At 38.5% G+C, this 17,613-nt stretch overlaps 1 protein-coding gene across 9 annotated transcripts in view; it reads right to left on the bottom strand.

Moving 5' to 3' along the window:
* Positions 1–17,613, bottom strand: part of BRAF (B-Raf proto-oncogene, serine/threonine kinase) — a 174,596-nt gene that overhangs the window by 65,964 nt on the left and 91,019 nt on the right. For 8 of the 9 annotated variants that reach the window (XR_002340233.1, XR_002340234.1, XM_021078584.1 and 5 more), the window contains exons 4-8: positions 11,520–11,623; positions 10,572–10,674; positions 8,301–8,449; positions 7,244–7,363; positions 519–678 (exon numbers count right to left, since the gene is read on the bottom strand). Coding sequence is in view for 7 of the 9 variants with exons in the window: in XM_021078584.1 (XP_020934243.1) it covers positions 519–678; positions 7,244–7,363; positions 8,301–8,449; positions 10,572–10,674; positions 11,520–11,623 (636 nt within the window). In the remaining 2 variants the exon portion in view is untranslated. The remainder of the gene's footprint in view (positions 1–518; positions 679–7,243; positions 7,364–8,300; positions 8,450–10,571; positions 10,675–11,519; positions 11,624–17,613) is intronic. The other variant, XM_021078587.1, reaches the window with a different exon arrangement.

The following is a 17,613-nucleotide window of genomic DNA, read 5'->3' as shown; positions in this document are numbered from 1 at the left end:
TTACATAAGAGTATAACAAAATTCAAGATGTAAATAGAGATGGACTACAGTGGTATACTCATGAAAGTAAAGAAGGGAAAAGGCAGCTGTGCATGAGAAGTACATCAAGTAATGATTTGTTCTTAAGGGTTAATAAATCAGTCAAAGTTGAACTTTTAGAAATGTAGGTAAAAATTTCAAATTCATCTAAATAGGAATCTCCAAGTGTATTCTAATTTTTCTTTACCACAAAATGGCCAAGTGGATTATCGATTAAATAAAGGAAGATGAGACCTTCATAGAGATGGTATCATAATGAAAAAAATGAGAGTAACTCCATAATTTGGCCCCAGTTAAATATTCAATGTCATCAGAGATGACAGGGCCTTTCTGATCTGTAATTCATAAAGAGTCTATCACTTATAATAACTGCGATAAATTTAAAAAAATCACTTTTTTCTGATCTAAGTAATAAATATAGCTGAAAAATAAAGAAATACACTGGAATTTTTTAGGTCCTACCACTGCCGGATACTCACATCAATATTGACGGGTTCTATTGTGTTTATATGCACATTTGGAGCTGATGAGGACCGGTCTCTCTGTCCAAACTGATTTCGATGATCTTCATCTGCTGGTCGGAAAGGCTGTGGGATTGGAATGGATTTTGAAGGAGACGGACTGGTGAGAATTTGGGGCCTGGAAAAATCAAGTAATTGGAAAGTAAGATTCAGAGCAACTTTACAGATACAATAACATAGAAAAATAGATGATATAAAGGTTTTTTTGTTTTTATATTCTCAAATTCTTTAAAATAAAGCATTAAAAACCCAGCAGTAATGGCTTTAAAAGTGTTGGTTTAAAATACTAATATATTCTCTCAACTAGCACTGACAAAACCGCTTTGCTCAAGCAGACCCTCCAGGAGTGTCAATGATAAGAACACTGATTCTTATCCAGAAAATTCCAGAGAAATCTACAAATGGCTAGAAATTACCTGTGGTCAATCAGTTGAAGAAACTCTTGTCCTTTAAGATTACACAAAAATGCTATAGGTAGAGACTGACTGAATAATGTCTAGTCATTTTTTTCTACCTTTGCCATTTCTTTTTTTTTTTTTTTTTGTCTTTTTGTTGTTGTTGCTATTTCTTGGGCTGCTCCCGCGGCATATGGAGGTTCCCAGGCCAGGGGTTGAATCGGAGCTGTAGCTACCGGCCTACGCCAGAGCCACAGCAACGTGGGATCCGAGCCGCGTCTGCAACCTACACCACAGCTCATGGCAACACCGGATCGTTAACCCACTGAGCAAGGGCAAGGACCGAACCCGCAACCTCATGGTTCCTAGTCGGATTCGTTAACCACTGCGCCACGACGGGAACTCCCCCTTTGCCATTTCTTGATAGTTGAAGTTACTAAAATGAAATTTTTTATGGAAAGTATTAGGAAATTATAAATATTTTAAAAAAATACACGTGTATTTCAGGACCTAAACGATGTACCTGTTGCTTTACACGAGAACTGAATTAAAATACTGAACGATAGTAGCAAAAGAGCATTTCCAAATTCAGAAGATGATCCTCAGAGTGTCAGTCTCTCATATTTGAAATGTTTACCATGCCCTGTAACTGATACTAGACAAAGAATAATATATGAAGCCTTAAAGCAAATATTTGTAAAAACTTGCTTTTTGATGGAACCATCAAAGAATGTGGCAGAGTGATCTATTTTGGTACTGCAGACAAATAAAGTCTACGATCTTCACTGCTCTCCACATGAACCTGGCACTCACAGAGCACATTAAAGTTTTGAGAATAGAATGTAAACACCTGCAAGGGGTCAGGCCCCTCAGAATATCCGAGGGAGCTGAGAAGTGAGTATCACCTGATGGATGAGGCATTACTGTCTCTGTGAGCTCTGTCTGTCAGGACCAAGGAATGATTCAAGGCTAACAGCCTCTCTTCGGAGATTAGTTAGCATGCCACCCCATCTTATACAAGCTCTGTAACTAATCAGCATTATTTAGTCGTTAATAAGACAGCCACAAGGACTGAGGGAATAAAAAGACCTTTCTTTTTGGAAGTCCCTGCTGCGGCGCAATGGGATCTGTGGCGTCTCTATAGTGCCAGGACCCAAGTTCGATCCCCGGTCCAGTGTAGTAGGTTAAAGAAAGACTCCAGCCTTGCTGCAGTTGAGTGTAGGTCACAACCGCGGCTCATAGCTAATCCCTGGCCCCGGGGAACTCCAAATGCCTTGGAGCAGCCAAAAAAAAACCAAAAAAAAAAAAAAAGACCTTTTTTCATAATGGTTTACTACAGGCTATTGAATATAGTTTCCTGCACTATATAGTAGGACCTTGTTGTTTATCTATTTTTGTATACTGTAGTTTGAATCTGCTAATCCCAAACTCCTGACTTATCTCTCACCTGACTCTTCTTCCCTTTGGTAACCATAAGTTTTCTATTAAAGGACATTTTTAAGGGGGGAGAGGGTTTAGAGAGGAATAGGAAGAAAATATAGAATAAAAGGACTAGATGAAGGTTAAAAGAGCCAAAGAAGTCAAATAATGACAAAAAGCCTCTGAATAAAATATGTTAATAGAATCTGAACCATATCAGCTTATAAGTTTTACCTCTTCGAAGCGCCACTATTAAGGGTAGGGAAAGAAATTTTGACTTTGTTCATATTAATTAAATGAATCCACTTGGAATGAAATAAAAATAATAAAATATTACATATTTTGAAAAAAACTGCTTTTCACCCAATGAGAATTAGAGTTAAGACTGGTGGAACTGGCCTGTAGGAAAATTAGCATGTTCCACTAGTCTTTGTTTTTTTTTTTTTTTTTTTGCTTTTTAGTGCCACACCCGCACCATATGGAAGTTCCCAGGCTAGAAGGAGTCAAATTGGAGCTACAGCTGCTGGCCTATGCTGCAACCACAGCAATGAGGGATCCGAGCCTCATCTGGGATCCACACCACAGCTCACCGCAACACCGGATCTTTAACCCACTGAGTGAGGCTAGGGATAGAACCCGCATCCTCATGGATCCTAGTCAGGTTCGTTAACCTCTAAGCCACGAAGGGAACTCTTTTTTATTCTGACTATTGAGAGTTTTTTTGTGACAAAGCAGTCTTTATTTTTACTTTAGTTAGCCAATAAATGCCTTTGGCAAGGGATTTTGGGAGCAGGTAAAAGAACATAAAAATGACAATATTAGCTTTTTAGAAGTTTTGGAAAGTGCCTGACTTTTAAAAAAATTATTTAGCAGCTTATTTAACATACTCTGTGCTAGGACTTAACAGTGGGGAAAGCCTGAATTAACTATAACTATAGAATTAACTACAACTATATAGGGAAGTCTAATTAATATAATTGATCTGGTGTAGTGACAGCAAGTCATTCTTGAAACTTACTATATTAAGACTATGACAGCTACGTGTAGGACATAACAAATCAGAAATAAGTATGCAAAGGACACTGGTCTTCAAGTAGGAAAAACAAAAACCTGGATTGAATCCAACAAATTTTCTTATCAAATCTAAAGAAAATGGATGTATTAGAAAAAGAGTATATTTGCCTATGACACAAAAATCAGAAAGACTGTATTTGGCAGTTGGTATGCACCGGTCTCCAGAGTTAGTTTATTTATTACCTTGAAGGCAAATATACTATAATTTTGGAGAATACTTCTAATGTCACTAAACATCTGAACTATGTCCTATTTTAAAAACAACCTTTGGATTATAATTTGGTTTCTCATAAACATCTTCCAAAAGCAGAGTGGGTGCTGCTCCATCCAACACACACAGTCTGATCTACATGACAGGTATTTCTCACTGAAATGAATTACCTCGTACTCTGAGTTAATCTTTTCTGATTTTGGTTAATATAAACTAGTACATTCGTAAAGCTCATCATTTCTGAGAATTGATAAAATTGATTTTCCATGCTGGAAACTACGTGGACCTAGGAAATTAATACCCTGTGCAGTATACTGGCAGTCAGCAAAGTGGCTTTCTACCATCCTTGCTGCAACCTCTTTAAAGCAATACCAATTTTTTTTTTGTCTTTCTGCCTTTTCTAGGGCTGCTTCCACGGCATATGGAGGTTCCCAGGCTAGGGGTCTAATCAGAGCTGTAGCTGCTGGCCTACGCCACAGCCACAGCAACGAGGGATCTGAGCCAAGTCTGCAACCTACATCACAGCTCACAGCAACGCTGGATCCTTAACCCAATGAGCAAGGCCAGGGATTAAACACACAACCTCATGGTTCCTAGTTGGATTCATTAACCATTGAGCCACAACGGGAACTCCAAAGCAGTACCAAATTAACAATAAAAAGAATTTTACCTCTAACACCCTTCAGCAAACTACCAGTTAGTTTAGATCTCATTTTAATCTAGAATGTTAAAAATCTCATTTAATCTACAATATTAAATGTTGACTACTTCTGTTCAACGATATACAAATGTTTAAAATACTGGCTTTTCATAAATTTATACATTTCATAGCATTTTTTTTTTAAAGTAGAAAAGGAGGCACCTCTAACTTCTTTTTTGGCTGGGCCCCCACCATGTGGAAGTTCTCAGGCCAGGAATCGAACCTGCACCACAGCAAAGACCTAAGCCACTGCAGTGACAATGCTGGATCCTTAACCTGCTGTGCCACAAGGGAATGTCATCTAACTCTTTATTTAAAACTGGACAACGTATCACTTCTCCAATATGTCTTGGTTACATCCATTATTCGTGACATATATCATAAATGTGTAGATATACATGTAACAAAACATTGATAATAATTAACAGTCCTGGAGTTCCCGTCATGGCCCAGTGGAAACGAATCCAACTATGAATCATGAGGTTGCGGATTCTATCCCTGGCCTCGATGAGTGGGTTAAGATCAGGCGTTGCCATGGGCTGTGGTGTAGGTCACAGACATGGCTTGGGTCTAGCATTGCTGTGGCTGTGGTGCAGGCTGGCAGCTACAGCTCTGATTCGACCCCTAGCCTGGGAACCTCCATATGCCACCAGTGCGGTTCAAGAGACACTAAGCTAATTTTGTTATACTATCCTGTAACTCTGCCCACCGAACTGGGACCTGCCATTAGAAAGGCAGCACGGTCTATTAGAATTTGCTAGGCGTATTTGTCATAGCCAGAGGTTTAATTCAAAATTAGAACAAACAATAACAACACTTTGATTTGATCTTCTAAGAAATATAGAGACAGCAAGAATAAAATGACTCCACCAGAGTGGATTAACTCTTAACAACCTGACAAAAGAACAGAGTGGTACCATTTTCCAGTGTTCTAAAATAGATAAATAGATCTACTCCTTATTACAAAAGTCTTTTGCTAAATTTTCTAGCCTTTGAGATCTTGAAAGGTTGACAAGAGAGTCAACTTATTGTTTTTATGTAGAGTCTCTAGGTATAAGTAACGGCAGTACATTACATTGTGAAGAGTGGAAAGAAGTGACAATAAATATTTCTGATCTTAACTATCTCTGGAATATTCTAAAACAGAATGCCATATGGGGAGGTTTTTGTTTTTAAACCACATGCTTCCAGAGATAGTATAATGGATGCTGCCTCAAATCTAAGAGAGAAAGAGTAAGCAGACCTGTGTAAGAAATGCTCCAAAAGCAAACTAATATCTACTAAGCTCATCATCTTTTTCTCCCTACCCTAAAGCCTGAATACATGATGCCTTTTTTTCCTTTGATGGCCGCACCCGTGGCACATGGAGGTTCCCAGGCTAGGGAATCAGAGCTACAGCTGCCGACCTACACCACAGCCACAGCAACACCAGATCAGAGCCACATCTGTGACCTACACCGCAGCTCACAGCAATGCCAGATCCTTAACCCAATGATAGAGACCAGGGATCAAACTCGAAACCTCACGGTTCCTACTCGGATGCATTTCCACTGCGCCATTAAAGGAACTCCTATGATGCCTTTGTATTATCTTTTTTTTTTTTGGTCGCGCCTTCGGCATGTGGAACTTCCTGGGACAGGGATGGAACCCGTATTGCAGTGGCGACCTGTGCCACAGCTGTAGCAATGCCAGATCCTTAACCAGCTTCACCACATGGTAACTTCCTGTATCATCTTTAAAGTCAATTCTCTCCTTTATCCTCCACAACTGATCGATAATACTATTAATTTTCTCTTTTACACTTATGAATTACCCATCCCTTCTGCAGGCTGCTACCACTCCAGTTCAAGCCTTCATTTGCCCCCTCACCATCTTCACTACCAGCAACATCCCAGCTGGCCCTCTTCACCCGAGACATTTCTCTATTACTCTATTCGTATATCAATGTTAAGTGATTCTTTTTTTCTTTCTTTCTTTTTTTTAGAGTCGCACTCACGGCATGTGGAGGTTTCCAAGACTAGGGGTCTAATTGGAGCTACAGCTGCCGGCCTATGCCACAGCCACAGCAACGCGGGATCTGAGCCACGTCTTCAATCTACACCACAGGTCACGGCAAGGCCGGATCCTTGACCCACTGAGTGAGGCCAGGGATCGAAACCGCAACCTCATGGTTCGTTTCCGCTGTGCCACGACGGGAACTCCGAAGTGATCCTTTAAAACCATTTTTACCAGGTTAGTCCCCAGCTCAAAAACTTCGAATTATGCATGATTCTTCTACACTATACTATCTCCCAAATCTACCACCCCCATTTCCTTTATTTATGCGGTTTCTATCCCTCCCTCCCCGTCCTCCTCCCCAAGCTTTTACTTCCTGGGCTCATTCAGAGACTAGAATTTTTTAAGGTCCGGTCCAAATCCCACTTGCTTGATTAAATGTTGACTACTCTCTCTCTCATTATTCTCTCTTCTGTAAACATGGTAATATTTATCACATAATTTAAAGTAATGCCATAAATTGTAGATTATAATTATATACTATCTTTAAATTGTTTGCCATTACCTCATATGTAATGCTACTTTTCTAAATGCAAATCATGTACTTCTCTATCTGATATTACCTAATAAAGAGATGAATATAAGGCAGGGATTCTAAATTACCTCTTGCTTGATTTGTTAAAGACTGGTCCTGAAACAGCCTATGTCAACTTTAACCCAGTGTATCTGTACCAAATGTATATAAATTATCTGAATGGTGTGGTAAGTCACCTGAAAAAAAGTCCTTAATTTAACAATCCAAATGTTGGAAAGATTTATGATTAACCAAATGCTCCAAAAGAAATCAGCTCAAAAAGCATGCCAGTGAACAGCAGGAGTCAAATCATACCCAAGGGAATCGGAGGGGGGTGCAGAAGGGGATGATCCAGACGTAAGGGCAGTCTCTGCTAAGGAGGCCTCCTCCTGTGGTATTGGGTGGTGTTCAAAGAACTTGGAGACAAACAGCAAACTGTGAGGCAAAAACAAAAACAAAACAAAGCAAACCTAACTTGTGCAAAACCCAGAAGCTTCACAGACCAGAATACATTACAGAATTAACAAAAATATCTCAGATCAAATTCCATTTTCAGGAAGGAGTGTGTGTGTGTGTGTGTGTGTGTGTGTGTGTGTTTGGGGGGCGGGACTGTTAAATTCAATTTATCTTTTTGTCCCAAGGCTTATTTTTAAAAATAATACTGTAATTTCAAAGCCAAGCTCAGAATCTAAAACACTGTTTTACACTGCAAATTTCTACACAGTAGACGGGCAAAATCATGCTGTATGGTTAAGGAATCAGAAGAAAATGTATCTATTGCTAAAAATTAGATTACATCATTATGATATACTTTGAAGTACAGAGTTGAATTCCTTTTGCTCAAGTGATCAAAAAAAAGTAAAAAGACTTTAACAGTAGCAGTAAAACACACAAAAAAGATTAAAATACCCTCAATCTACTGAGAGATAGGGGTGGAGAGATGAGACAGAGGAAGGAGAAAGAGGGAGTGAGAGAAAGAGACACAAAGACAGATACCAATTTAGAAAGAGAGAACTTAATTTACGAAATAGCCAACAGAACCAGATCCCCCAATCTGTGGTCCAAAGGCAATGATTAACTTAACTGAAACACCTGTTCGCCTCTCAAAAACCATTTAAAAGTGATAGCTATGGGCCAGGGATCTTCATTAATTAAAAGAGAATATAAAACATAAATGAAATGTACAGCAAACCAGAATTACAATTTGAGAGAGAAGTACTGGCTATACTACATATTATCCTCTATCTACACTTCCCTATAACAACTCTTCTGAACAGAAAACTCCCACAAATTCTAAGGCATACTAGTTTCACATTGAGAAAAGTTAAATGTAAAATGGTAGACAGAAAATAAAAATTTTTTGATTACTTACTCAAGTTGATCATAATTAACACACATCAGTGGAACCTCTGTACTACAACGCTGGTGAAATTTATAACCACATGTTTGACAGCGGAACCCCTGGAAAAGCAGCTTTCGACAGAAGTCACAAAATGCTAAGGTGAAAAAAGTTTTCCGTACCTGCAAAGTAAAACATCATAGAGCATTTTCAAAAACCTGTAAGAATCTTTTAAGAAATCAACTTATTTACTCTCTTAAGATAACAAATCCTGGAGTTCCCGCTGTGGTGCAGTGGAAACGAACCTGACTAGGAACCATGAGGTTGCCTGCTGGATCTGGCATTGCCATGAGCTGTGGTGTAGGTCGCAGATGTGATTCGGATCTGGCGTTGCTGTGGCTGTGGTTTTGGCCAGCAGCTGTGGCTCGGATGAGACTCCTAGCCTGGGAACCTCCATATGCCGAAAGTGTGGGCCCAAAGAGACCAAAAAAAAAAAAAAAAAACCAACTCCTCTGGAGAGCGGTATTAGAGGCTAACAAGGGATGAGGCAATCGATTATTTTTTACTGCAAGCCCCTCTGCACTATTTTTAAAACTATATACATTTGATTAAAATGTAAATATACTTTGATTAAAATGTGTAAAAATTTATGAAAGAAAAGAACTGGTTTATAATTATCTGAAGATCAGAACTCTACCTAAACTTGCTGACTGACTTAGCACAGGCGCAGGAAAATCACCTGAAAGATGTTAAGAACTACTTTTAACAAACTGTCAGTTTGCTAGAGGATTAGAACACCTGAGTGTACATGGGAACCTCCTTCTATGTGTACCTTAAAAGGCAACATGTAAGAACTCGGAGTCAGAGAGAAAATGACCTACAATACGGGTCATATAAACAGAGCTCTGCTAAGGAGGCTCCATCATGACAACTGCCAAACAAGCAACCAGAAAATCTTTAACATTTATGTGGCTACTATTTACCAAAGCAACTATCTTTTTATATTGCTAACATAATCTCTGGAAATTAGAGAACAAAAAACCAAAATGTGTTCACAGGAATCAGTATTTTATATTAAAAATGCCATATATAGAAAAGTAAGAAATGCCTTTCTGACACAGATTACTCTAATCTTGGCTTCTGCCTATGCCTTTTAAAAAAAAAATTAAATTTATTGTCTTTTTAGGACTGCACCCTGACACATGGAAGTTCTCGGGCTAGAGGTTGAAGTGGAGCTGCAGCTGCTGGCCCACACCACAGCCACAGCAACATGGGACCTGAGATACATTCGACGTTAAGCCAAAGCTTGCAGCAACGCCAGATGCTTAACCCACTTAATCCAATGAGCCACAATGGAACTCCCTGCCTATCCTTTGAGAGGACAGGTTCTCAGGCTCTGGGAACTGCATCCTTGTCTCTGAGGTAGAGGTCCCCTTGTTCCAGACTTTATGGTGGTAACACTTAGGTTAGGTTCTAGCAAATGGAAAAACCAGATAAAGGGAGAAGTGCTCAAAGAGAGCTTTAACATCTTTCTCCAGTCCTCCAGGAAAGCTACTCCACTGCCATTAATCTGTCCTTCAGAAACATTTATACAAGTGTTTCCAGATGTATGTAGAAAGAAGTCTATTTACCAAGTTTAGAAAAGATTTTTAAAAAATTTAAATGTCTATTAATAGAGGGATGGTTTAAATATATCCAATTTTTATCTTGATGGGCTATTATGCACTCTTTATAAAGTGAGGTGTCCTGACATGGAATGATGCCCACGATGGCACAGTTTCATTTGTATTTGTGTGTGTGTGTGTGTGTGTGTGTGTGTGTGTGAAGAATATCACACAAAACAAGACTCTATATTTAGTTTAAAAAAAAAAGGGGAAAGAAATTGAAAATAATGAAGGAAAGGGGAGGGAGAAAAAAAAAAGGGAAAAACTTTGGGTTCACAGGTGTAAGGACACAGGTGTGTATACACAGAAAGATGCGGGAAGACTACACCATGATCTTCAATAACTGTTTACTTCTGGCAGGGCATGTTCACATTTTTACTTGACATGCTTTCGTACCACTCAGCTTTTAAGAAGTTTCTTTCAATAATGAATATTTATTACCTTTTAAAATTAAAGTATATTGATTAAAATAAAGCTCTCTACGTGTTTGTTTTTTTTGGGTGGGAACATTACTGATTTTCAACACAGGTAAAACATCAATCCCCAAATTACTCATGCATACTTCATATTCTCTAAATAAAAATTCATTCACAAGAACCTGAACATTTTTGACATCTCAAAAAAATATAAAGGTACATACAAAGTTGTGGGTTGTAAGTGGAACATTCTCCAACACTTCTACATGCAATTCCTCTCCTGTAAGCCAGGAAATATCAGTGTCCCAGCCAATTGGTTTCTTCTCTCTGCAAAGTGTAGACATAGCCTTTCTTGGTTAGCATACCTAAAGATCTTCATATGCCTCATGCTGAAGATATGAAAATTGGTTACTGAGGGGCTAGTAATGGTGAGGGAGTTCTGGCTCCCTGGTCCTCCATCGTTAGAAATTTAAATGGCAATAAATTAATTTTTAAGTTACCCCAAACAAATGTATCACTCTTGGACAAACAGCAGGGTAAAGAGATGAACTCTTTTCTTCAAGTCAGCTCCAGAAAAGACCTACAACAGCAGAAAATGGATTGTTCCTAGGGTCCAAAAACAAAAAAAAACAAAAAAAACCCCCCCTAAAAAACAGGTACAATTTACCTCTCCATTCAAAGAAAAAGAGTACTCAAGGGACAACATGCCCCAAAAAGGAGGGTTTTTTTGGTTTTTTTTTTTTGTTTTGTAATTTAAAAAAACATGATTCAAAATTGGAGGACGATATGGACTTGGCACAGTTTTAGATACTTTCTAAAAAATGGTTCAATATAAAATGTTAATTTTTACAAGTCTTCTATGTAACTGAGTTTGTATTAAAAGCAGGGGAAAGGAGGAGTTCTCAAATGAGTCACATTCTAAATGGTCCAAAAATCTTTAGAATCTCAAACTCCAAATAAAGTCACTTGATCAGAGTAATGAGTACTATCAATCACACAAAATTATTTAGTGTTAACTTCTCAAAGAGGCTACAAGCTTTATTAATATTTTTTCTAAAGTTAATTTTTAATGCTTGAAGTTTTGGGTAAACATCTTACAGAAAATCCCAAAATTTATGTCTGAGGTTTTTTTCCTTTTTTAAACAAAGTTTCACATCACATACAAACCATACCCATCCTGAATTCTGTAAACAGCGCAGCACTCTGGGATTAGACCTCTCATCATCAGCGCTTTCTTTAGACTGTCCCGGACTGTAACGCCACACCTTGCAGGTACCTGTGGTATCATAAATATATGATATGAGGTAAAGGGAATAAATTATGTATTTTTTTTCATATCACTGAAAAAATAATAATTTATCTTTATATCTTTAAAATGTCATGTGAATTATTATGTTGAAGAATTATTTCCAGAGCTAACTTAATATTAAAGAGAAATTATGGCTCAAGTATCTATTATTACTCACCAACTTAAATCAAAGCAAAATTAATTTTTAGTTTATTAAAGTTGTGAAATACCTTAGACATATAAAACAACAGAAAATACAACAGATCCCTATGTGCACAATGCTGAGAAATAATAGGTGTCAATATTTAAAGCAAAATCAATTTTGATCTAACATTGTTCAAACCTGAAAACTGTAATCCTTCAAGCATAACAATGTTCCTTAAGAGATGTCTTATTGATCCTAAACATGGCAGAAGAAATTACTTGTCTTATTGTGTATAATTGGTATTTGTTGTTTAGTTGCCTGGCACCCCTATTTCCTCTGGGAACCTGTCCTCCCCTAAACACCACATGGTACTGGGGAGACAATCGATCAAGGGTTACTACTTTTCTGGCTACATAGGACATAAGCTGGCTAATCAGTTTCCCATATCCCTGACCCAGGGCTAGATATCTGACCCAAACAGTACCAGAGTTCTTAACTGATAGATGGATGCTGGTTGAGAGAAGTTTCTGTTTTGAAAGTAGTTAAAGTATACCATTAAGACAGAAATCTGAAGCCCCTAATGGCTACCCTCCCTACTACACTGAGAAAAACCTGGCTACAAAATGAAGCTAACCTAAGGAGGCTGCCCTGGCCTTTTCTGCCTGTGACCCATCTGTCCAGTTATTAATTTGTATAATATAAAACCGAGAAAGAACTGACAAACAGTGTAGACTAAAGTGAAGCAGGGAGTGGGAGTGCAAGTTGGTCAGTTTCTATGACGGGAGGAGGGTGAAGACAGATGTGTTAGTCAATAACAAAATTAAAGGTTTCAGTCCTTGGAATCACTAAAGTACTTAGCAAACCAAAAGTTTCCAAAGAAATTGGGAATCTGATACTAGAGGGGAAAAAACAGTAAAAGTGAATATAAGACAGCTAACTGTATTGTTTCTTTTTTTAGGGCTGCACCTGTGGCAGAAGGAGGGTCCCAGGCTAGGGGTCAAATCAGAACTGCAGCTGCAGGCCTTCACCACAGCCACAGCCAACGTGGGATCCAAGCTGTATCTGCAACCTACACCACAGCTCATAGCATCACCAGATCCTTAACCCACTGCACGAGGCTAGGGATCAAACCGACATCCTCGGGGACACCATCAGGTTTGTAACCTGAAGCCACAATGGGAACTCCCTGAGACAGCTGACTTTAAATAGTATATTTAAGGGAACAATCCAGAAAGACAAATAGGACCCAAGATTTGAAAAAGTGAGAGGCAGATTTTTAACTTAATATAATCTCTAAAACTATCCACGACAAGGGAAAAGTTTATCATGAGGGAGTAGACTCATCACTGGAAGTATTCAAGACACTGGATTGGCGTAGTTGATCCTCTTTATTCATGGACTCTGTATTTGCAAATCTGTCCATTCCTTAAAATTTATTTGTAACCCCTCATTATCAGTATTTGCAACACTTCTGCAGACATGCAAAAGCACTGAAAAATCTGAGTTGCTCAATGAACGTTTTCCCAGCTGAGGTTGAATAAGGCGATACTGCGTTTTTTTTTTTTTTTTTTTTTCCTAGCTCTCATACTATACACAAATGCCCTATGCCAGGCAACTTTTAGGCTAACGGACCCCAGACAGCTGAAGAAATATACAATCTAGAGGCCAACATACAGAGGCCAGCTTTGGCTCATTTATAACAGTATCTCTCTTAGGAGCAATGGTAATCACTATTCAGTGTTTGCAGCAAATTTATAGAACATAACTATTGCAAATATTGAGAACTGGCCATACCCTCCAGAAATAATGAACAGAAGGAAAAGTTCACTTTTTCCTCTGCTACTCATATTCTGCATCCTCTAATGCCAAAACCTCTTGACTGGCAACCCTATCTTTTGTTTTAAACCACAACCATGTTATCAGAGAACTCTTTTTAAAGAAGGAATTCTTAATGTCTTTGTGTGTGTGTGTGTGTGTGTGTGTGTAAAAGACCTCTGCCAACCTGACGAAAGCCTTAGATACTCTCTGAAACATAAAATTTCAAGCCCATCTACATACTGCTCAAGAGTTCACTGAACTCAGATTTAGAATCCCATTCTAAAATATAATCTTATATTTCATTAGTCTTCTTAAAAGTTTCCAGTTATTCATAAGGCAAAATTCATGGCATATAAGGTCATCAATGAACTGGGGCTATCTAACCCTTAGTTTCTTTGGTGAGTTCCCTCATGCACGCCTGTAACGCCATCTTCTAATACAGCTATGCTCTCTTAATGGTTCTCTGAACAGGTTGATTCCAAGGTGTATTTATACTTCATCAGCAGGAAAAAATTTGGTTTTCTGCTCTTATCACCAAGGGAGAGTTATCAACAAGGACTGATACTCTTCTGCAGGCTGATTTTCATTTGCTCCTTCATGATACTGCCTGTTCAACAGACAGACCAATGAAACAAAACAGAAAGACCAGAGCAGATTCCAACACATAAAGTAAATCAAAATAATATAAATGCAGCATCTGAAATAGGGGAATGACGAACTTTTAAATAAATGATATTAGGATAATTGGAACTGATTAGGGGAAAAAAGGTTCATCCATACTTCACACTGTAAACTAGGATAAACTCCAAAAGGATCAAAGATTTAAATGTTGAAAGGAGGGGACAAACCATAAAAGAACTGGAAGAAACATGGTAAGCTCCTTTATAACCTCAAGTGAAGAAGGCCTCTAAAACTACAATGTAAAGTCTGGAAGCCATAAAAGGCAAGCATTATATTCAACTACATGTAACTAAGAATTTTTGATTTTCTTCTTACTTTTTTTTTTTTTTTTAGGGCCACACCTGTAGCATATGTAAGTTCCCAGGATAGGGGTTGACTCAGAGCTGCAGCTACAGGCCTACACCACAGCCATAGCAATGCCGGATCCTTAACCCACTGATCAAGGCCAGGGATCGAACATACGTCCTCACGGTTACTGGTTGGGCTCATTACCACTGAGCTATGATGGAAACTTCCACTAAGAACTTTTCAGATGGCAACACACACACTATAGTCAGTTCTCCATTACTCTGGGTGCCACATCTGTGGATTCAACCAACTGAGGATCAAATATTCAGGAAAAAAAAATTCTAGGAGTTCCCTGGTGGTTCAGCATTGTTAACTCCTGTGGTTCTGGTTACTGGTGTGGTGCAGGTTCAATCCCAGACCTAGAACACCCACATGCTGTGGAAAAAAAAAAAAAAAATCCAGAAAGTCCCCAAACAGCAAAACTCAATTTTGCCTAATATAGGTAGTCTAGAGATGGTTTAAAGTATACAGGAGGAGGTCTGTAGGTTATACGCAACTATTACACCATTTTAATAAAAGGGACTTGAGCATCCAAAGATTTTGGTATCCTCGGGGGTTCTGGAACCAATCCCTTGCAAACACTGAGAGATGACTATATACGCAAAGTCAAAAGACAGCTGTAAAGTGGAAAAAAAAATCTGTAACTCACTTAATAGGGCTATAATCTTCCTGATAATATAAAGAGTTGAAACTGAAATCAAGATCAACAACACAATAGAAAAATGGGCAAAGGACATGAAAGACAGTTCAGAGAAACAGAAATATAAATGGCATTTTGATGTTGCGGTTGTTAATAATTTTTAAATTTTTATTTATTTATTTAAAATTTTTATTTATTTATTTGTTTTTTTTAGGGCCACACCCGCAGCATATGGAGTTTTCCAGGCAGGGGCTGAGTTGGAGCTTAGCTGCCGGCCTATGGCACAGCCACAGCAATGTGGGATCTGAACTATGTCTGCAACCTGTACTGCAGTTCATGACAATGCCAGATCCTTAACCCACTGAGCAAGGCCAGGGATCGAACCCTCAACCTCATGGTTACTAGTCAGATTCATTTCCACTGCACCACAATGAGAACTTCTGCTGTAATTCATGGTATACAGAAGTTCCCAGGCCAGGCACTGAATCTGAGCTGCAGCTGCAACCTACGATGCAGCTGCAACAACATCAGACCTTTTAACCCACTGTGCCAGGCCAGGGATTAAACCTGTGTCTCTGCAGCAATCTGAACCCCTGTAGTCATATTCTTAACCAATGCTCCCCAGAGGGAACTCCTAAATGGCTTTTAAATATATGAAAAGGTGCTCAACCTTGGTGAAAAGCAAACTCAAACTATCCAAAATCTTTTTCATTTATCAGATTGGCAAAAATCCAAAATTCTGACAGCATATTTGGTTGATGAGGCTATGGTAAACAGGTATCTCATGCACTACCGGAGTGATGAAAATGTTCTGAAATTAATTATGGTGACAGTTGCATAACTCTGTGAACAGACTAAAAATCACTGGATGGTATACTTTAAAATGGGTAAATAGTACACATGTAAACTATATTTCAGTAAATCCGTTAAAAAAAAAGAAAAAGCAAATTCTGTCTTTTAAATTACAAATTCAAGAAGGCCAGATGAAGAAAAGCCACGTTTCAGGGGAATGTAGTGAGGTATTTTTTTGGTTCAAGTTTTTTTTTTTTTTTTTTGGGGGGGGGCTTTTTAAGGCCGCACCTATGGCATAAGAAGGTTCCCAGGCTAGGGGTCAAATAGGAGCTACAGCTGCCAACCTATGCCACAGTCACAGCAACATAGGATCCGAGCCACATCTGTGACCTACACCACAGGTCACAGCAACGCTGGATCCTTAACCCACTAAGCAAGGCCAGGGATTGAACCCGCAACCTCACGGTTACTAGTCGGATTCATTTCCGCTGTGCCACAATGGGAACTCCTGGTTAACCATTTTTTGTTGTATAAGTAAACATGAATGAAGGCATCTCATGCCTGATATACTTTATTATTATTTTCCTTTTTTGGCTTTTTAGGGCCATATCTGCGGCATAAAGAGGTTCCCAGGCTAGGGGTACAATCAGAGTTGAAGCCAGCTGCCTACACCACAGCCACAGCAAGGTGGGATCCAAGCTGCATCTGTGAACTACACCCCGGCTCACAGCAATGCTGGATCCTTAACCCACTGAGTGAGGCCAGGGATTGAACCCACAATCTCATGGTTACTAGTTGGATTTGTTTCCATTGCACCACGACAACTCCAGTAAGAATTTTTATACCTTTCTGGTATAATACCTGAATACCTGAATACCTTTTCACTCCTTTAGGTCTATCTCATATAGACAGCATTACCAATTATCTTTTGGTTACTAAAGGCTCATCATTCCTGTTTAAAAAAAAGGAAAGATTTACTAAGGCAGAATAAATATATAATAAACTGCAATGATTTGAGTATATAATTTGACACATTTTGATTTTATGTATGTTATCCATGTAACCATCGCATTCAAGATAATGAATACACCCTGTTGCCTTCTGAAAATTTCCTTGTGTTCCTATGTAATGCCCCTTCTGCCCTAGCTCTAACCCTAGTCAAATATTGATCGGCTTTGCATCACTACAGAAGAGTCTGCATTTTCTAAATTTTTATATAAATGTAATTTAAAATATATATATTCATTTCTGTGTGGCTACTTTTACTCACCTATGCTGTTGTGTGTAGTAATAAAGCATTCCTTTTTATCTAGCAGTATTTCATTTGATGGATGTACCAAACTTGTTTAACTATTTGGATAATGTTCAATTTTGTGCAAGCCATGAAACTACAGAAGCAAATTCCTTCTCCAGAAAAGATATAGAAAAGCCAACAAGCACATGAAAAGATGCTTGATATCATCAGTCAAGAGAGAAATGCCTATCAAAATCACAATAAAGTACCACTTCATACTAATAAGATAGCTATAATTAAAAAGAGAAATAACGACAAAG

Source organism: Sus scrofa, chromosome 18 (genome assembly GCF_000003025.6).
Source record: "Sus scrofa isolate TJ Tabasco breed Duroc chromosome 18, Sscrofa11.1, whole genome shotgun sequence".
Classification (NCBI taxonomy): Eukaryota; Metazoa; Chordata; class Mammalia; order Artiodactyla; family Suidae; genus Sus; species Sus scrofa.
Note: the sequence above shows the minus strand (reverse complement) of the source record. Positions and strands in the feature narration are given on the sequence as shown.